This window comes from Salmo salar, chromosome ssa10 (genome assembly GCF_905237065.1).
Source record: "Salmo salar chromosome ssa10, Ssal_v3.1, whole genome shotgun sequence".
NCBI lineage: Eukaryota > Metazoa > Chordata > Actinopteri > Salmoniformes > Salmonidae > Salmo > Salmo salar.
This window is the reverse complement of record NC_059451.1, coordinates 101,930,223-101,950,592: the sequence shown is the minus strand read 5'-3', so window position 1 is coordinate 101,950,592 and position 20,370 is coordinate 101,930,223. Positions and strand designations below refer to the sequence as shown.

The 20,370-nt window shown below is 41.7% G+C and overlaps 2 protein-coding genes and 4 non-coding genes across 6 annotated transcripts; 1 reads left to right on the top strand and 5 right to left on the bottom strand.

The window, feature by feature from the left end:
• Positions 1-2,823: 2,823 nt before the first annotated feature.
• On the top strand, positions 2,824-4,080 carry LOC123724617 (cocaine- and amphetamine-regulated transcript protein). Its single transcript, XM_045688783.1, has 3 exons — positions 2,824-3,105; positions 3,395-3,478; positions 3,730-4,080. Exons 1-3 carry the CDS (start codon positions 2,941-2,943, stop codon positions 3,835-3,837), a joined length of 357 nt encoding a protein of 118 aa, XP_045544739.1. The 5' UTR covers positions 2,824-2,940; the 3' UTR covers positions 3,838-4,080.
• Positions 4,081-9,709: 5,629 nt separating this feature from the next.
• On the bottom strand, positions 9,710-16,047 carry LOC123724503 (40S ribosomal protein S17). Its single transcript, XM_045688285.1, has 5 exons — positions 15,975-16,047; positions 14,923-15,074; positions 13,281-13,386; positions 11,120-11,185; positions 9,710-9,836 (listed from the first exon to the last, which is right to left on the bottom strand). Exons 1-5 carry the CDS (start codon positions 15,975-15,977, stop codon positions 9,759-9,761), a joined length of 405 nt encoding a protein of 134 aa, XP_045544241.1. The 5' UTR covers positions 15,978-16,047; the 3' UTR covers positions 9,710-9,758.
• On the bottom strand, positions 9,991-10,120 carry LOC123724963 (small nucleolar RNA SNORA71). Its single transcript, XR_006757440.1, has one exon. It is a non-coding gene; the product is annotated as a small nucleolar RNA SNORA71 (small nucleolar RNA).
• On the bottom strand, positions 12,651-12,779 carry LOC123724962 (small nucleolar RNA SNORA71). Its single transcript, XR_006757439.1, has one exon. It is a non-coding gene; the product is annotated as a small nucleolar RNA SNORA71 (small nucleolar RNA).
• Positions 13,555-13,677, bottom strand: LOC123724968 (small nucleolar RNA SNORA71). The gene has a single exon (XR_006757445.1). It is a non-coding gene; the product is annotated as a small nucleolar RNA SNORA71 (small nucleolar RNA).
• Positions 15,162-15,292, bottom strand: LOC123724966 (small nucleolar RNA SNORA71). The gene has a single exon (XR_006757443.1). It is a non-coding gene; the product is annotated as a small nucleolar RNA SNORA71 (small nucleolar RNA).
• Positions 16,048-20,370: the final 4,323 nt, after the last annotated feature.

Here is a 20,370-nt window from a genome sequence, read left to right as displayed (position 1 = left end):
CTCGCTCAGTAAACAACTCCTTGGTCTCAGGCAGTCCACTGATTGACTGGGCTCTTATTCTCTGCCCAGTAACAATAGAAGCATGAAACAAGGTTCTAAAGACTGTTGACATCTAGTGGAAGCCTTAGGAAGTGCAATATGACCCCACAGACACTGTAGTTTGGATAGGGATTAGATAGAAAAACTACAACCCTCAGATTTCCCACTTCCTGGTTGGATTTTTCTCAGGTTTTTGCCTGCCATATGAGTTCTGTTATACTCACAGACATCATTCAAACAGTTTTAGATACTTCAGAGTGTTTTCTATCCAAATCTACTAATAATATGCAAATATTTGACTCTGGGCCCGAGTAGCAGGCAGTTTACTTTGGGCACGCTTTTCATCCGAACGTGAAAATACTGCCCCCGATCCCTAACAGGTTTTAAAATAAAGTGGTGATCCTAACTGACATGAGACAGGGAATTTTTACTAGGATTACATGTCAGGAATTGTGAAAAACTGAGTTTAAATGTATTTGGCTAAGGTGTATGTAAACTTCAGACTTCAACTGTATGTGGGACATAGGGGGACATTCAGCATATACCTGATAACATTATTTTGCATGACCTGCATTTTCATTTCCAGTTGTTTTGATAGCCCAATATACCAAGCAGAGCAGGCATAATAAAAATGACACTGAATCAAGGTTGAGACAAGCTTATATAAACATTTACATTTGTTAAAATTTTACAAATAATTTTAACAGCAATCAGGTCACCAGAAAGGGATTGATCTAGGAATACACCAAGATATGTTACACTTGTCTTTGATTCAATCTCTTTGCCTGCACAGTTTACCTTTATCTTGTCAGCCTAAGCAAACTAAGTTTTGTTCCAAACGAAATTGATTCTGTTTTTCCCAAATGTAGCGACAATTTGTTGTCAGTCAACCAATGTCTAACAGAATGCAATTTCTTACCCAGGGTCTCTTCTATGTAAGCCATATCCTTCCTGATACCAGTAAGGCTGAGTCATCAGCATAAAGCAGGACTTTGCACTTTACTGTATCTGTATTGGCGACATGACATGGCAATTTCGATATTTATATTGTGTGTGTGTGTGTGTGTGTGTGTTTGGGGGGGGGGGGATTCACTTATTAAGACATACACTGAGTGTACAAAACAGTAGGAACACCTGCTATTTCCATGACAGACTGACCAGGTGAATCCAGGGGAAAGCTATGATCCCTTATTGATGTCACTTGTTAAATCCAGTCAGTGTACCTGAATGGAAGGAGACAGGATAAAGAAGGATTTTTAAGCCTTGAGACATGGTTTGTATATGTGTGCCATTCAGAAGGTAAACGGACAAGACAAAAGGTTTAAGTGCCTTTGAACGGGGTAAGGTAGTAGGTGCCAGGCACACCGGTTTGTGTGTTTCAAGAACTGCAACGCTGCTGGGTTTTTCCACGTTCAACAGTTTCCCGTGTGTATCAAGAATGGTTCACCACCGAAGGACATCCAGCCAACTTTACACAACTGTGGGAAGCATTGGAGTCAACATGGGCCAGAATCCCTGTGGAACACTTTCGACACCTTGTAAAGTCCATGCCCCGATGAATTGAGGCTGTTCTGAGGGCAATAGGGGCTACCACTCAATATTAGACTCAGTGTAGATACCATATAGGGGCTGAAAAATGTCCAGAGGGCACATACTGTTGACCTCAATATAGTAAAGTCATGAGATGATAATCCAGTCCTACTTTTAGAAGTTCAATGCACAATTTATTTCACAACATAATAATAACATATTATGTTGCAAACCTAATTCACTTCTCAAAATAATATGTTCAACATGACATTAGAAGAAGAAAAGCTCATGCAAAGAAGAGTATTCGTGAAAATATTGATTTGGGGGCTTTGGCAAAAGGAGTGTCACCACACAATTAACATAGCAACAGGAGTTTGCTCCTATTATGTGCCTGCTGCATCTGATGCACACAAACAGCACTGTTTACAAGGCCTTGGTAACTTCAGATTTCTTGATACATGGCAGTGACGTTTTTAACCTGTGGTGTATTATATATTATGCCTTTTGCAAGTATTTGTCAGAAATATTATTCACATTAGTTATGTCACAAACTAAAGAAACTTTAGCTGTATATAGGCTATACTAGTAGAAATTGGCATATGGTTTATTTAAACTGAAAACATGACACCTTATCTGTGCACTGTTCCCCTGGGTATAGAAGTGCGTCACAAACAAATATCCATAATCAAGCTAATCTCAGAGCTTCAGGGATCATCATTGGATGATCCTCCTTTTATCATTCAGAACCCATCTCCTCAAAGAGATTAATTCAAAAATAAGCCAGCGAGAACATGTTTTAAACTCAAAGGGGCGGTTTCCCACACACATATTAAGCCTAGTAATGGACTAAGAAGCACTTTTAATGGCGAATATCCATTGAACAAGCATTTTAGTCTAGGACTAGGCTTAATCTGTGTCCAGCAAACCAGCCCTAAATTCTGTACAAAATGTAGCACAACTTACTGTTCATGGTGGGCTATTTACTGAAGAACCTCTGAAAATATAACTAACTTTCTTGACCATCAGATTACGTTTTGTTAATTGTAATAAAAAAATGTAATCAGATAATATAATAAAATATTAAACTGCCCATGGCTGTACTCTGTGCACTAGCAAAGACCACAAGAGCAAAAATAATTCTGAAGGGCATTTGCTGAGACAATTTTGACAGCGTAATGGGCTTCTTACGTAGGTTATTATTTCTCTTACGTATATAAGGAGATCAATGCTCAAGGCGGAGCAATTCAATATCAATGAGAATACAAACACTGACGAGCAAACGAAAGGAGGCAAAACTGCAGGGATTGGTCAATTGAGTTGAAATAGGAAACAACTTCGCGCGCTCGTAAAGCACTTCTCCAGATCAGGACCATGGAGAGCTCTAAACTGTGGACGAGAGCGGTAGTTTGTACAGCGCTGCTGTCCATCCTATGTGGTGCTGAAACGAGCGACTCAGAAATGGAAGTGGATTTGGAAACGAGAAACATTCACGACTTCTATCCACAAAATCCGAATCTAACGAACGAAAAACGTCTTGTAAGTCTAGCTATATTGTCTGTAAACTGTATGCATGAATGCTTATGTACGCGGGTAGCTGTTGGAATTTACATTCGACTACCTCGATAAATGAAGAGTAGGCTAAATTATGCTATATACAAAATAAAAAGCACATTGTTCTTGAGAACGTGTGTTTTAGGTGTTTTAGGTTTGTTGGTCAAAATGTGAATATTGACTCAAGGAACTGTAGTAACGCTACACAATGACAAGAGAGCACTTCAAGCTCTGACAGTATATTTTAATTGTGTATTTCCTACTGTTTCCATAGCTTGGAGCTCTACACGAAGTTCTCAAAAAACTGCAGACCAAAAGAATTAATCCATGGGAAAAGAAATTTGGACAAGTTCCCACTGTAAGATTTTACTCTTTCTCTGTTCAGAGAAGGTATTACTTTTTTTAAATGACGATTAATTACCAAATGCAGAATGACAAGACAGTTTTATTTTATTATGGTCCAGTGTTCTTAATGTAAGTAGTCTTAACTAGGCTATTGTAAGTTCCTCAAACATGTCGTTGGATTATTTAATACATGCGTGGTGTTTCGAAACGATTTACAGGATTGTAACCTACAGTATCCTCATTGTTTTCATTAATCTTTTTCAGTGCGACGTGGGGGACCATTGCGCAGTGAGGAAAGGCGCTCGAATCGGCAAAATGTGCGACTGTCCACGGGGAGCGTTCTGCAACTTCTTTCTGTTGAAGTGCTTGTGAATGGAGGTTTATTGGATTCAATCCCCTATCATTGTGTTATTTAAAAGAGGGATAATAATGTAACATATGTCATTATTTTTATGAATATTTTTCAAATACAGGCGGGCTATAATTGTCAATGTTATGGTGGGACCACCAATTAGATAATGGTACATCCTATCGTTTCCTGGAGTTAGATTAAACATTTGTGTCACCTAAGTGTTACTGAGCTCTCTATATTGTGCAATAAAGTGTGTCACAACTTCTTTCGTAATCAGTATTTTTGGTCTCGGAATTCTCTTTTTCTAGTTAAATATTTGTGCAATAGAATGTATTAATAAATGCATGATGAAGCCTCTTATTAAAATGTTAGTTAGGATTAGTAAATGTGTTAATATGCTGTTCTCATGATACAAAGATCCTCTTGAGAATTTCAACAACTGTACCTCAAAACCACTCGAACTTAAATTTCATGACACGTTTCTTTTCACAGTATAACAAAAACGTACATGTTAGAGGTGATGAATTAGGGAATTAAGGCGTATTAAAGCAGTCTTCAGCCAGGGTGCAAGCTGGAGAACTAATTTAGTGAAAATTAGTCAGGATCACACTTGGTTGGATCTAAAACTGTACTTCAATTACATACTTTAATTATAGTCATGTTTTTCCATAAACTATATTACAAATGTAACTTGTTCCAAACAGTTAAGTAATTCCATCTTCACATAAGTAGGAAAACAAAATATAAAGATGCCATTTGATCTCAGAGGGAACTGACAGTTTCAAATTTGACTGAATGGGTCAAAGGGAATGTTTGTTCTAATAGACTCAATCAACACTCAAGATCTCTAAAATGTTAAGTCATGTAAATCGCACACCGGACTCACAATGGTGCTGTAGTCGTGAGTGTGTAATACTAGAAGTATAGTGCATTCAGAAAGTATTCAAAAACCTTTACTTTTTCCACATTTCATTACGTTATAGCCTTATTCTAAAATAGATTAAATATTGAATTTGTTTCATCCATCTACACACAATACCCCCATAATACCAAAAACAGGTTTTTAGAAATTGGCAAATTTATAAGTATTCAGACCCTTTGCTATGAGACTTGAAATTGAGCTCAGGTACATCCTGTTTCCATTGATCATCCTTGATATTTCTACAACTTGATTGGAGTCCAACTGTGGTAAATTCAAGTGATTGGACGTGATTTGGAAAGGCACACACCTGTCTATATAAGGTCCCACAGTTGACAGTGCATGTCAGAGCAAAAACCAAGCCATGAGGTCGAAGGAATTGTCCGTAGAGCTCCGAGACAGGATTGTGTCAAGGCACAGTAAAGTGTACCAAAACATTTCTGCAGCATTGAAGGTCCAAGAACACAGTGGCCTCAATCATTCTCAAATGGAATAAGTTTGGAACCACCAACCCTTCCAAGAGCTGGCCGCCCGGCCAAACTGAGCAATCAGAGGAGAAGGGCCTTGGTCAGGGTGGTGAACAAGAACCCAATGGTCATTTACAGAGCTCCAGAGTTCCTGTGGACTGGAAGACTAGTCAGGATCGAGGGAAAGTACAGAGATCCTTGATGAAAAACTGTTCCAGAGCGCTCAGGACCTGATTGGGGCGAAGGTTCACCTTCCAACAGGACAACAACCCTAAGCCCACAGCCAAGACAACACAGCAGTGACTTCAGGACAAGTCCAGGGTTCCAACACCTTCTTAAACATCAAATTCAAGGACTTTTCAAGGACTTTCCAGGCCCAATTCCCTCAAATTCAAGGACCCAACATGGCATAGTTTGAGACACGGATCAAGGTTAATTACTGTTACAACACTGATCATTTTTATAATGAGAACTAGCAGGCTTTACAGAAGCTCACAGACAACAATTAAAAAGAGAAAGAGGCTTGAATGTGTGAACACTTCTCAATTGTGCTGTTACAATGATGGCAGACTACGTGGTCTCTTGCCTTCTCTAACACAGCAAAACAATATATTGTTTAAGTTGAGCGATAGAGACTTATTTACGAGTTGAAGAGCTAAGTAACTCCTCGTTTATTTAATTAGCACCAGCTTAACACAAAACATGTCGCAGAGCAAAAACATGACCTTGTTTTTCCATGAACATGACTAAATAAATAGGGAAATAAAAAACACATGGCCATAAATAAAATTATTTGCAACAATAAAAGATTAGATGAAAATCAAAATAAATATAACATTTCTCCAACCATTGTGTTCTGGGGTTGTTAGCCTTTTTGGTTCAATTGCTTTCATTTATTTTTTATTGCTTACTCATTGAGTAGTGTTTTGCCCTTTCTCAAACTGTTAAAACAGTGCCCATCCTTGCTTTTTGCTGCTATGCCCCTTCATTTGCTTTTCAGGTCATTACATTTTTCGTTGACTAGTGTTTCTATTTCAGCGGCAATAAGAGTGAGGTTGCCTGTGCTCGCCTCTTTGAGTGCAAATTTGTCTGCTGAGGTCTCGAGAGCATTTATGTCATCTGTCAGTCTTCTTTTCTTCCCTTTAAGTTAACCTATTTCATCTATAAGGTCTTTTCTCTTTCTGTTTTTTTGCTCATCCATTCTTCTCCGTCTCTGTTCTTCTTGATGTGTCACATACCTCTGCCTTGCAGATGCCACTGACATAAGCGGCGGTCTGTCAATGCACACATTATGTATGCCACCCACAGCTCTTATGTGGTCAACTATACATCTCTGTGCTACATATGAATCTTCTTTCAAGTTCTCCACTTCAATCTACTGATTGATGGAGAATCCGCGCTCTACTGAGGCTTGCCTGTGTGACAGTAAGAGGAGTGGGAGGCAAAGTCTCCATAGATTTATGAGCTCTTTGTCCTTTGACATATACTCATGTAAAAATGTGTCCAAGCTGTCTTGGACAGGATCAAAGTTGACAAACTCTTGAGTGTTGGGCCTGGACAATGTCATCAATAAAATGTGAGTATTGCCGAATGATGTCATCACAATCTTCTTCCTTCACCCGATGACTATTTACAAGGTAGGTCAGGGCCTTCTTCAGTTTTGCTGTACACAGCATCTTTCCATTTGTGCCTGCCATTTCTCTTGGATCCAAGAAAGAAAGATGTGAGAACAGAGTACTTCAATGGAAATTTCTCAATGAGTTTGTAAACAGTTGAGCATACACTTCTTGCAAGCGATTTTGAAGTCCAGCAATGCTTTCTGTCCAATTCTCTTCCCTGCGGACAAGTCTCTCACAATTCTTTGAGTAACAAAGCCGAAGTCGACATGTGAGGAGTCGATGTGATTGGATGACTGTCTCACCTCGACATCAATACGTTTTTGAGGGGTCTTCGCTTCTTTCATGAGGTCTGGCTTAATTAATCTGCTCATCAAGCTCTTAAGCAGCTTGAACAAGTCTGTAGAGAGAAATGGCACCATGGGCTTATCGGTCTGGTAGCGTGTGAGGAATGGTGTCACTTCTTTGCTCACTGACAAGATGAAATTCAGTTTTGCTGTCATGAGAGGGTCCTTAACAGCCTCCTGAATCACCTCAAAGGACTTTGTGCCTGTATTTGAACCTCTCTTCTCTACAGCCTTCACATATGTTGCCATATGGGGTAAAAACTCTAAATCTCTTTCAAGCACGGGCCCATTTTCAACCCACCGTGTCTTGCAAAACTTACGTGGTATTGGGGGAATCTGATGAACCAATGATGTTAAAGTAGTCCTCCCTGCGGGCTGGAGTATCCTTCAGAAGTTGGTACATAGCATGCAGTACACTGTCGACTTTCCACTCTGTCTCTTCCACTCCCTTCCGAAATGCTCCATGTACAATATGGAGACCGTAACTGCCAATGTTTATAAGGTGTACATCAAAATCTAGGAGGGACTTCTCAACCTTTAAGTAAAATGACCAATTTACATTTGGTCCATCCATGGAGATCTGAACCATGTTTTTCTTTGGTAGATCTTCGGTGCTCTTCTCATAGACAGCTTTAAGGTCCAACGCAGTCGGACCCACAAATGCACAAATGTAGAATCCTAAAATCTCGTCACAACTTTGTCCTCATCCCATAAACGGACATGAAAGTCACACTGCTTTGACTGAGTTTTTCTGTTAAGGCTCTCATCAAAGAGAAGTACATAGTCCTCCTCCCCAGCAAACAGTTTTTTAGACAAGTGCTTGAAATCAGGAGCCAAGCCATGTGTGCACATATAGCTGGACATTGTTGCACCACATGCTGAGGTCTTGGCTATTGCACTGTCTGGGAACATCTGAGAACAGCACACCTAAGGAGTAAAAAAATAATAATAATAATTTTAAATCAAACAAACACTTATTTCTGTTTCTAGCCTGTGTGTGAATGTGTGTTACAGAGAGAGAATATGAAATATGAAAAACATAACATGTTCATAAAAATAATGTAATGTTACAGGTGACAGTTTAAACAATGCTAACGTTTCAGCTAACGTTAGCAAACTGTCATTTATTTCAAATGTTCACTGTCCAGCTCTGCTTGCCGCAAGTTGGCTAACGTAACGTTAACAACTTAGCTAACGTTAGCTAGCTAGCACGATAGGTGTGATTGTTGGAGAATTGAGACTTCAAGATAACGTTAGCTAACATAGCAAACGTTAATTCGACCGAATAATTCTGTAACGTTAAAAGTTAATTTACCCAACCACGAAGAGGCGGAATAATCTAGCTAACTAATTAACGTTAGTAACTAAGTGTGGTTGTTATATTCCTTTCTACATGTTACTAGGGGTAGGACATAACCACTTTTAACTTGTGGAGTGCCGTCATGTGACGCTCCAGCAGCATGGCTCGTCGCAGCTGCTTCGCCCATGGCGTGACCTTTTGATTTGCTGCAGGCTCTGCATCGGGCCATATGGATGTCCCGCGGATCTTTAACAAGCCAGTCTTTGTAAATGTCTTTGGAGAGCCACGAGTCCAGGAATTGACATTTTCCAAGCATAGCTTAAGGTTCGCTTAACGTTAGCTTTCTCACTTACTTGCCGCTGTTTAACCTGTGTCATTCAACTTCAATCAATCATGCACGTGACCGTCGCACTTTCTCCGGGCAGGTGGCGCGTGAAACAAGAACACAAACCGCGAAAGAGACACATACAGACAGCGGAACGTAGCCTATTACTGACGTAAAAAACCAAAAAAAATGTAATAACTGCAACTTCTATTCTTGCACAAAATGTATAATTTCAAGCACTTTCAATGACCCATGTCTATTTTTAAAAACTTAAGGCCTTGATTTTTTCTTTCAAATTCACAAACTTTCAAGGACCCGTGGGAACCCTGGACAAGTGTCAATGTCCTTGCATGGCCCAGACTTGAACCTGATCGAACATCTCAAGACCTGCAAATAGCTCTGCAGCAAAGCTCCCCATCCAACCTGACAGAGCTTGCAGAGGTATTGGGAGTTTCTCCCATACAGGTGTGCCAAGCTTGTAGCGTCATACCAAAGGCTTGAGGCTGTAATCACTGCCAAAGGCTTCAACAAAGTACTGAGTAAAGGGTCTGAATACTTATGTAAATGTGATATTTTAATACATTTGCAAACACTTATAAAAACCTGTTTTTGCTTTGTCATTATGTGGGTATTGTGTGTAGACTGAAGAGGGGGAAAAAAACAATTGAATCCACTTTAGAATAAGTCTGTAATGTAACAAAATGTGGGAAAAGTTGTGGTGTCTGAATACTTTCCGAATGCTCTATAGTATAGGAACCAAACTTTATTGCACAAAGCCTGAAATTACAGTATAACTGAGTCAAGGACTTGAGGACCAGGTGCTTATCCAACTCAAATTTCCATCAACCTAGCATACCCAATTAAGAATCACTCATACGTATCTACTTGTTCTAAACAGCAAGACCACTAGGAGACTCATTGCTTTTTTTGTACATTTTGTATTTATTTAGAGATATATTACAAATGCCTAGACTCCTCTGGGTGTCTTGAAGTTCATTCCGACAGTTGGCTGGGTGACCTGCAGGTTGGACAGACTGCCGAAGTCCTAGAGGAAAGAGAAAGACCAAATTCAATTTCACCACCAAGTAACCACCAGAATACACCACAAGTTCATGCTAACGATGTAAATCACAGGAAGCCTGGTCTCATATCGGTGAGTAGTTTCACCCTGAAGTTAAGATTGTGGAGGATGTAGAATATGTTTGAAAGATACAGGGTTTGACAGGAAACGGTATTCCAACAAACACAGGAACATTTTTCAAAGTCACTGTTCCTGTACTATCAATGACTATGGCAAGTCATGCCATAGTAGTCACTTTCAATACAGGGTTTAAGCCATGGTGTTATCTTAAGGCTAAACATACACAAAAGTATGTGGATACCCCTTCAAATGAGTTGATTTGGCTATTTCAGCCAGACCCTTTGCTGACTGGTGTATAAAATTGAGTACACAGCCATGCAATCTCCATAGACAAACATCGGCAGTAGAATGGCCTTACTGAACAGAGCTCAGTGACATTCAACATGGCACCATCATTGGATGCCACCTTTCCAACAAGTCAGTTTGTCAAATTTCTGCCCTGCTAAAGCTACCCTGGTCAAGTGTAAGTGCTGTTATTGTGAAGTGGAAACGTATAAGAGCAAAAACGGCTCAGTCGCGAAGTGGTAGGCCACACAAGCTCACAGAACAGGACTGCCGAAGCTTGTTAAAAAAATATTTAAAAAAAATCTCCTGTCCTCGGTTGCAACACTCACTACAGAATTCCAAACTGCCTCTGGAAGCAACATCAGCACAATAACTGTTCGTCGGGAGCTTCATGAAATGGGTTTCCATGGCCGGAGCAGCCGCACAAAGCCTAAAATCACCTTGCACAATGCCTAGCATCGACTTGAGTGGTGTAAAGCTCGCCGCCAATTTGACCTTGGAGCAGTGGAAAAGCGTTCTCTGGAGTGATGAATCATGCTTCACCATCTGGCAGTCCGATGGACGAATCTGGCTTTGGCGGATGCCAGGAGAAGGCTAACAGCCCGAATGCATTGTGCCAACTGTAAAGTTTGGTGGAAGAGGAATAATGGTCTGGGGCTGTTTTTCATGGTTTGGGCTAGGCCCCTTAGTTCCAGTGAAGGGAAATCTTAACACTACAGCAAACGATGACATCCTAGACGATTCTGTGCTTCGAACTTTGTGGCAACCGTTTGGGGAAGGCCCTTTTCTGTTTCAGCATGACAAAGCTAGTTCCATACACAAGCAGGTGTCCACATACTTTGGATCAGGTAGTGGTTATTCATCATGAAGACACCAAACGTAACTGCCTGTGAGGGACTTACCAGTAGTTTGAGCATCTCCTTGGTGTCAGGGTCCACCTCTATGATTTCCTGGTCAAGAGCAGAAACCTGGTAACAGAAAAGATGGAGTGGTAATGCATCATGTCAACACTGTCCAAACACAGTAATAGTGTGCATAGTAAACTGGCAACAGTTAAATACATAAATTCAAGAGCTTACAGCAGTTACTGGCTGCCTGGGGCAATGTTTACAGGCCTGACAACTTTTTAGAGTACCAGACGTGCGCGGTAAATTGGAGATTCAACTCGCACGCGCCAAATTGGGATTTTCTTTCCCCCGCACGCTCGCTGTTCATGAGTCTGATCGCAATCATAAAATTGTATCAAATCAAGTCTATATAAAGGTTGGAATACTTTCTTGACCGCATTCCATTCACACATATGTAAAAGTCACTAACAAGTTCTAATTAGAAAGAACACACCAAGGGCCTTTATTCTTTGAGTTTTATTTTATTAATTAAAACAAATAAGTTATTTGTTTAGGTTTCAAAATGTACAAATGTCTTTTCCACATTTTTTTTTTTTACTCTGATATGACAAATGTTTGAAGCAGAGCAAATAAACATGTTATTCATAAAAACGAAAAAGCTATGATAGGAAACAGTGGGTGAGAACAAATCTTCTAGAGACCTTCAAATGTTCAGGAAATGATTTCCTCAACACATTTGCCTGGTAGCTAGCAGATTTAGCCTTCTGTAACAGGATATCAGGGTAGACTTCTCTGTGGCAAACAGTTCCTCTGGCAACCATTGAAACCTTCTTGGTAATGAGGACACTCAGCATGTCTGTACTGAGGGAGGCTCTGCACTGGGTTTTGTTCTTGGAAACGAGACTGAATATTAATTCACAGTCTGCACTCAGACGCCATTTAATGCCAAGATGTTTATATTATACTTTTGTAATGCTTTTTGTGACGTGGCTCATAATTACAATCTATCAGGTTGCGTGATCCTCGTAATGTTACGTCGAAAACACAACTAATGGGACGCAGAATTAAATGTATATATCACACTCGCACAAATGCGACCAGTTATTTTTCATATTTGCATTTATTTTCTTTCACTAGCAAATGCGAGTGAACTGCTGGCACTTTAGAGCCCACTGAATGTCCATCTTATGTTCTCTAACGTTAGCTTGAAATAATTAGTGTTTACCTTTCCACAACACACATAGTCAAAGGGATTTGTCCATGTCTTTACGTACAGCTGACAGTTGGCAAACTCAGCATCACAACAAACAGGAGGGGCAGACATGGCGTAGCTACGTTGAATAATGATATATTAATCTACATGTCCGTTGACAACTCCGTACATGTCTGTGTTGCAGCTCGAGAATCGGGATGTTAAATCCACTGAGTAAATATTTGATTAAAATATATATAAAAATAAATAAAATCAGGCCCTATTCATTTCTGCGTACTTTTAACTCGGATCTCGTACCTGGACAGAGAATTGCGTAGTTGGAACGCAAAATGCGTGCATGTTGGCAGGTCTGGGTTTACGATGTTACCACATTGTTTGAAAGATACAGGGTTTGACAGGAACTAGAATTCCAACAAACACGGGAAAAGCTTTCAAGATTACTATTCCTGTACTATCAATGACTATGGCAACAGTCATGCCATAGTCACTTTCGATACAGGGCAAATCAAAGAATTTGACTGACTCAAAGGTATTTCACATCCCAACTAGACACTGAAGATAACCAATGGCAGCAAATAAAGGAGATAAACGATGACCCAAAGCAGTTTATGGATGCATCTTTACGTGCCTAGGCAAAGTAGAAACATGCATAGCTATAATCATGACTGTTCGCAGGTATGGACACAGCAATACAACTCCTTACTGGACAGCAAATCAAACATGCACACATCATCACGACATGCCTATAGAGCCCATTAAATTGATAAGCACACCACCCAGCTATACATCACAAGCATCAATAAATAATGTGTTTAGTCCATTGCCATCAAGACTCATCAAGAAACATATGTCACTGATTAACCAAACCAACCTATAGTTCAGTTAATGAATACCTTTTTTTGTATGTGATGCCTGTGGGAATTGAACCCACAACCTTTGCGGTGCCAGCAAGTATAGATGCACTGTGCTCTGATGCTCAGAAGTGTGGGTGGGGACACTTACCTCTGGGACGTAGTTGTCCCTCCTCTCCCTCTCCTCCTCCTGCAGCTTGATGGAGATGCCTCTGACGGGACCCCTCTGGATGCGCTTCATCAGATGGGTCACATACCTAAGAGCACAAACCAGAATTCAGTTAATTCATGTACAACATCACAATTGTAACAGCATTAGATCAGACAATGGGTTCAAACTAAAATATTTATGCTAGATCACTGAAAACTAGTCTACCATGAGAATTAGGTTTCATTCACATTTAGGTTGTTGCGGATGAGGAATATGTTTGAAAGACAGGGTTTGACAGGAAAAGGTATTCCAACAAACATGGGAAAATATTTCAGTCAACTCCCGTAACATCAATGACTATGGCAACAGTTGTGCCATAGTCACTTTCGATACAGGGTTTTAGGTGGCAAACTAGCAATAATCAGCCAGGTCAGGGATATGATAGAATCAATAACGCCCTCCAAGCCATGCTATTAGAAGTAGTGTTTTGAAATCTAACCTGATTGAAGTGCAGCATAGTACATGTTATATGAAACATCTTTCTCACAGAAGACCTGAGCCCTAGGACCATGCCTCAGGACTACCTGGCTTGATGACTCCTTGCTGTCCCCAGTCCACCTCGCCGTGCTGCTGCTCCGGTTTCAACTGTTCTGCCTGCAGCTATGGAACCCTGACCTGTTCACCGGACGTGCTACCTGTCCCAGACCTGCTGTTTTCAACTCTCTAGAGACAGCAGGAGCGGTAGAGATACTCTGAATGATCAGCTATGAAAAGCCTACTGACATTTACTCCTGAGGTGCTGACCTGTTACACCCTCTACAACCACTGTGATTATTATTATATGACCCTGCTGGTCATCTATGAACATTTGAACATCTTGGCCATGCGGTTATAATTTCCACCCGGCACAGCCAGAAGAGGACTGGCCGCCCCTCATGGCCTGGTTCCTCTCTAGGTTCCGGCCTTTATAGGGAGTTTTTCCTAGCCACCGTGCTTCTACACCTGCATTACTTGCTGTTTGGGGGTTTAGGCTAGGTTTCTGTACAGCATTTTGTGGCATCAGCTGATGTAAGAAGGGCTTTATAAATACATTTGATTGATGAAACATGAAATTAGTGAGATACTTCAGCATTGAAAAAAAGCAAAGGATCCAATTAGCTGACACCGACAACCCAAAATGGCTGCTGTGGCTTCTGCTACCTATCATGAGGACGAAAAGGGCCGTTTCCAGAAAAACGAGCAGTCATTTCATCTAATCAGTATCACAGTTGGAATAATGGGACAATTCAGAGTACAAAGCATTTCTCATCCACGATTGCAGTACGTTTTCCGAGCCATATCTCGTGCTGGCTCCGTGGTGACTTAATTTAAGAAAACTGCCTGTCCAACCCTGTAGTGCAGCTGTGAGCAAGCGTAAGGTGTCAGATCTGCTGGCTACACCTGAAACTAGACCCAGGAGTTAAGACACGGGTGACTTCCAAATTGAAAACGAAGAAAATAGCACCACGGTTGGTTGGACGTTGCTGTACAGGGTCGTCAACCCAACATCTGCTGCTTGACCTCAGACAAGCTTTATATATGCCGCTGAGGTTCGAGTCCACTTGGCTATTAGAGACAATAAAGCTAAAGAAACCAGACTCACCCAGCGATCTTGTTGCGCAGCTTCTTGCTGGGGATGATAGCGATCTCTTCACACACCCTCTTGTTGGTGTGGAAGTCATTTCCCAGCCGGGTGTAGTACTTCTCAATGATGACCCGGGCGGCTTTTTTCACCGTCTTGGTCCTGACTCGTCCCCTGTGGAACAAAGGATTTGTGCAAATGACTAGGTTATCCTCATCTCCTGAATGATGACAATGGGCTTACATTTTATGAATTTAAAATATCTGAGAGAACCAGGGTTCGGTAGGGACTTAGGACCCATCGAACACGGGAAAGCCCCTCAATTCACTTTTCCTGTACTATCAATGACCTGGCCACTTAAATCAATGCCATAGCCACTTTCGATACAGGGTTCAACGTAAATTACATTTCAAAAGCGGTTGATATTCTAGGAGGTATAAGTACGCCAACGGCTGGCATGACCAGGCAAGCTACATTTGGATCTAACATACAAGGTCGTACCTAATACTAACGAGCTAGCAACTTTGTGCAGACTGGCTACCAACCAAATACCTACCTGCTAGTAAATGGATCTCACGAATAACTACACCGGTGAGTAAGTCAGAAACAATAGGTACCCTACATTGGGAAAACAGACTACCTATGGTTATCTAGCTAGTAGGATGATTTCGCAATCAGATAGTTAGCTATGCTAATCAGTATCACGGAACAAAATGTATTTCTTACAAACAGCTGAAACCAACGTGCAAGACCACTAACCACACTGCGGATAATGTGTACAATATTAAAGGCATGGCCAGTTCTCTACTGATTGTAATCAAATCAAAACATGGAAAACGTGGTTGTTCATGTACAGCCAAATGCTAGCATAATGCTTCTTCCGTTAGCATCTCGGAGAAGCATCCTCATATTGTTCATAAAATCCGCTAGGAAGGGCATCCTAACGCAATATGTCACTGGGATTGAGTAATACATACAACATTTCACTATTCTAGAGATAAATACGATTATGGCTAGTAAAAAACAGAGGATTACGATAGATTTAGAGGGGTTGTAAATGTTGAAGTACCCACCATGTTGAATCGGGCTGGTAGAAGAGGACTTTACAAGCGCTTCAGCGGAAGTATAATAAGAGGGCACGCAGATGTGGGAAACCAAGGGGAAAAGGGTGCCGCCCCCTAGTGGTAGACGAATTCGTAAAAAAATATAACCAGACTTGCAGTTCATTACAGCTATATTACTGTACATTTGGTTTCCACAGTTGAGTGAAATTTTTGCGCATAAGTGCGGCAGTTAGTCTAGCGGTTAAGAGCGTTGGCCAAGTAACCGAAAGGCCGCTGGTTCTATCACCGAGCTGACTAGGGGAAAAAAGTGTCGATGTGCTCTTCACTTTTTTATTTGTATTTTATTTAACCTTTATTTAACTAGGCAAGTCAGTTAAGAACAAATTCTTATTTACAATGACGCCCTACCCCGGCCAAACCCTAACCAACGCTGGGCCAATTGTGCGCCGCCCTATGGGACTCCCAATCACGAGAGGTTGTGGTACAGCCTGGAATCAAACCAGGGTCTCTAGTGACGCCTCTAGCACTAAGATGCAGTGCCTTAGACCGTTGCGCCGCTCGGGAGTCCACTTAACCCGAATTGCTCCAGGGTCGCTGTCAATAATGGCTGACCCCAGGCCATGACTCCACTCTCAGTGGGAATGGGATATGCAAAAAAACATCCAATAAACACTTGTAGCCTGTGTGTGAAATAAGACAACTGTAAGCACCTAATTACTATCTATACTGAACAAAAATATAAATGCAACATTTAAAGTGTTGGTCAATTTTTTTATGAGTTCAAATAAAAGATCCCAGAAATGTTCCATACGCACAAAAAACATATTTCTCTAAAATGTTGAGCAGAAATTTGTTTACATCCCTGTTTGTGAGCATTTCTCATTTGCCAAGATAATCCATCCACCTGACAGGTGTGGCATATCAAGAAGCTGATTAAACAGCATGATCATTACACAGGTGCACCTTATGCTGGGGACAACAAAAGGCCACCAAAATGTGCAGTTTTATCACACAATGCAATGCCATATATGTCTCAAGTTTTGATTGACATGATGACTGCAGGAATGTCCAACAGAGCTGTTGCCAGAGTATTTAATGTTAATTCCTCTACCATAAACCGCCTCCAACAAAATTGTGTTGCTCAGGAGTATTTCTGTCTGGAATTAAGCCCTTTTGTGGGGAAAAACAAATTCTGATTGGCTGGGCCTGGCTCTCCAGTGGGTGGACCTGGCTCCCAAGTGGGTGGCCGGCCCCTGCCCAGTTATGTGAAATCTATAGATTAGGGCCTAAACAATTTATTTTTAATTGATTGATTCCCTTCTATGAACTGTAACTCAGTAAAATCTTTTAAATTGTTGCATGTTGCGTTTATATTATTCTTCAGTATACTGTGCCTTCGGAAAGTATTGTTTTGTTACGTTACAGCCTTATTCTAAAATGGATTAAAAAATAAAAAATACTCATCTACACACAATACCCCATAATGACAAAGCAAAAACAGGATTTTAGAAATTTGTGCAAATGTATTACAAATAAAAAACATATCTTATTTACATAAGTATTCAGACACTTTGCTATGAGACTCGAAATTGAGCTCAGGTGCATCCTGTTTCCATTGATCATCCTTGAAATGTTTCTACAACTTGATTGGAGTCCACCTGTGGTAAATTCAATTGATTGGACATGATTTGCAAAGGCACAAACCTGTCTATATAAGATCCCACAGTTGACAGTGCATGTCTGAGCAAAAACCAGCGTCACGTCTGGGGGAAACATGGCAGCATCCCTACGGTGAAGCATGGTGGTGGCAGCATCATGCTGTGGGGATATCTTTCAGCAGCAGGGACTGGGAGACTAGTCAGGGTTGAGGCAAAGATCAACGGAGCAAAGTACAGAGAGATCCTTGATGAAAACCTGCTACAGATCACTCAGGACCTCAGACTGGGGTGAAGGTTCACCTTCCAACAGGACAACGACCACACAGCCAAGACAAAGCAGGATTGGCTTCGGGACAAGTCTCTGAATGTCCTTTAGTGGCCCAGCCAGATCCCGGACTTCAACCCGATCGAGCATTGTTACCATGGCGCCGAAGAGGAGGGCTGCCGTCTTATCGGCCTTAACCAACCATGCTATTTTAATTTTTTTGGGTGATATTCGTAACTTGTTTTGTACATAATGTTGCTGCCCTCCGTCTCTTATGACCGAAAATAGCTTCTGGACATCAGAACTGCGATTGCTCACCTCAAACTGTACGAAGAGTTCTTCTTCAATGAGTCAGATGGGAGGAATATACTACTACAGAAACCGGACCAGGCAACAGATCCCCGTGATTCGCTGGAGAAGGAAACAGAGATTTAGTGGAAAAAGATCAGGGTGCCTTGTGAAGATCAGGCGACGAGTGGCTAATCTGCACTTGCCTTCCGTCCTGCTAGCTAATGTTCAATCGCTGGAAAATAAATGGGATGAAGCTGAAAGTACGTATATCCTACCAACAGGACATTAAAAACTGTAATATGTTATGTTTCACAGAGTCGTGGCTGAACGACGACATTAAGAACATACAGCTGGCGGGTTATACACTCCATCAGCAGGACAGAACAGCAGCCTCTGGTAAAACACAGGGCATATATGTGAATAACAGCTGGTGCATGATATCTAAGGAAGTCTCAAGGTTTTGCTTGCCTGAGGTAGAGTATCTCATGATAAGCTGTAGACCACACTATCTACCTAGAGAGTTTATATGTATTTTTCATAGCTGTCTACATACCACCACAGACCGATTCTGGCACTAAAACCGCGCTCAATGAGCTGTATACCGCCATGAGCAAAGGAAAATGCTCATCCAGAAGCGGCACTCCTAGTGGCCAGGGAATTTAATTCAGGGAAACTAAAATCAGTTTTACCTCATTTCTATCAGAACATTAAATGTGCAACCAGAGGAAAATGTTAATAGACCACCTTTACTCCACACACAGAGATGCTTACAAAGCTCTCCTTCGCCCTCCATTTTGACAAATCTGACCATAATTTCATCCTCCTGATTCCTGCTTACAAGCAGAAATTAAAGCATGAAGCACCAGTGACTCGGTATATAAAAAAGTGGTCAGATGAAGCAGATGCTAAACTACAGGACTGCTTTGCTAGCACAGACTAGAATATGTTCCGGGACTCTTCCGATGGCATTGAGGAGTACACCACATCAGTCACTGGCTTTATCAAAAAGTGCATCGAGGACTTCGTCCCCACGGTGACTGTACGTACAGTACATAACCCAACCAGAAGCCATGGATTACAGGCAACATTCGGACTGAGCTATAGGGTAGAGCTGCCGCTTTCAAGGAGCGGGACTCTAACCCGGAAGCTTATAAGAAATCCCGCTATGCCCTCCGACGAACTAGCAAACAGGCAAAGCATCAATACAGGACTAAGATTGAATCGTACTACACCGGCTCCAACGCTTTGCAGGGCTTGCAAACTATTACAAACAACAAAGGGAAGCACAGCCGAGAGTTGCCAAGTGACACGAACCTACCAGACAAGCTAAATAACTTCTATGCTCGCTTCGAGGCAAGTAACACTGAAACATGCATGAGAGCATCAGCTGTTCCCGGACGACTGTATGATCACACTCTCCGCAGCCGAGGTGAGTAAGACCTTCAAACAGGTCAACATTCACAAGGCCGCAGAGCCAGACGGATTACCAGGACGTGTACTCCAAGCATGCGCTGAACAACTGGCAAGTGTCTTCACTGACATTTTCAACCTCTCCCTGTCTGAGTCTGTAAAACCAACATGTTTCAAGCAGACCACCATAGTCCCTGTGCCCAAGAACACTGAGGTAACGTGCCTAAATGACTACCGACCCGTAGCACTCACGTCTGTAGCCATGAAATGCTTTGAAAAGCTGATCATGGCTCACATCAACACCATTATCCCAGAAACCCTAGACACACTCCAATTTGCATACTGCACCAACAGATCCACAGATGATGCAATCTCTATTGCACTCCACACTGCCCTTTCACACCTGGACAAAAGGAACACCTATATGAGAATGCTATTCAAGCTCAAAGTTCAACACCATAGTGCCCTCAAAGCTCATCACTAAGCGAAGGACCCTGGGACTAAACACCTCCCTCTGCAACTGGATCCTGGACTTCCTGACGGGCCGCCCCCGGGTGGTAAGGGTAGGTAACAACACATCCGCCATGCTGATCCTCAACACGGGGGCCCCTCAGGGATGCGTGTTCAGCCTCCTCCTGTACTCCCTGTTCACTCATGACTGATAGCCAGGCACGACTCCTGATGACACATCAGTGGTAGGCCTGATCACCGACAACGATGAGACAGCCTATAGGGAGGAGGTCAGAGACCTGACCGTGTGGTTCAAGGACAACCCCCTCTC

What these genes read in the sequence shown, in the direction of transcription:
- LOC123724617 (XM_045688783.1), top strand. Translation starts at nt 2,941, where the DNA reads ATGGAGAGCTCTAAACTGTGGACGAGAGCGGTAGTTTGTACAGCGCTG. An exon ending in TAACGAACGAAAAACGTCTT is followed by an intron (nt 3,106 to 3,394) that starts GTAAGTCTAGCT and finishes CTGTTTCCATAG; the next exon opens with CTTGGAGCTCTACACGAAGT. An exon ending in AATTTGGACAAGTTCCCACT is followed by an intron (nt 3,479 to 3,729) that starts GTAAGATTTTAC and finishes AATCTTTTTCAG; the next exon opens with TGCGACGTGGGGGACCATTG.
- LOC123724503 (XM_045688285.1), bottom strand. An exon ending in GGGACAACTACGTCCCAGAG is followed by an intron (nt 11,186 to 13,280) that starts GTAAGTGTCCCC and finishes TTCTGTTACCAG; the next exon opens with GTTTCTGCTCTTGACCAGGA. An exon ending in AGGAGATGCTCAAACTACTG is followed by an intron (nt 9,837 to 11,119) that starts GTAAGTCCCTCA and finishes TCTTTCCTCTAG; the next exon opens with GACTTCGGCAGTCTGTCCAA.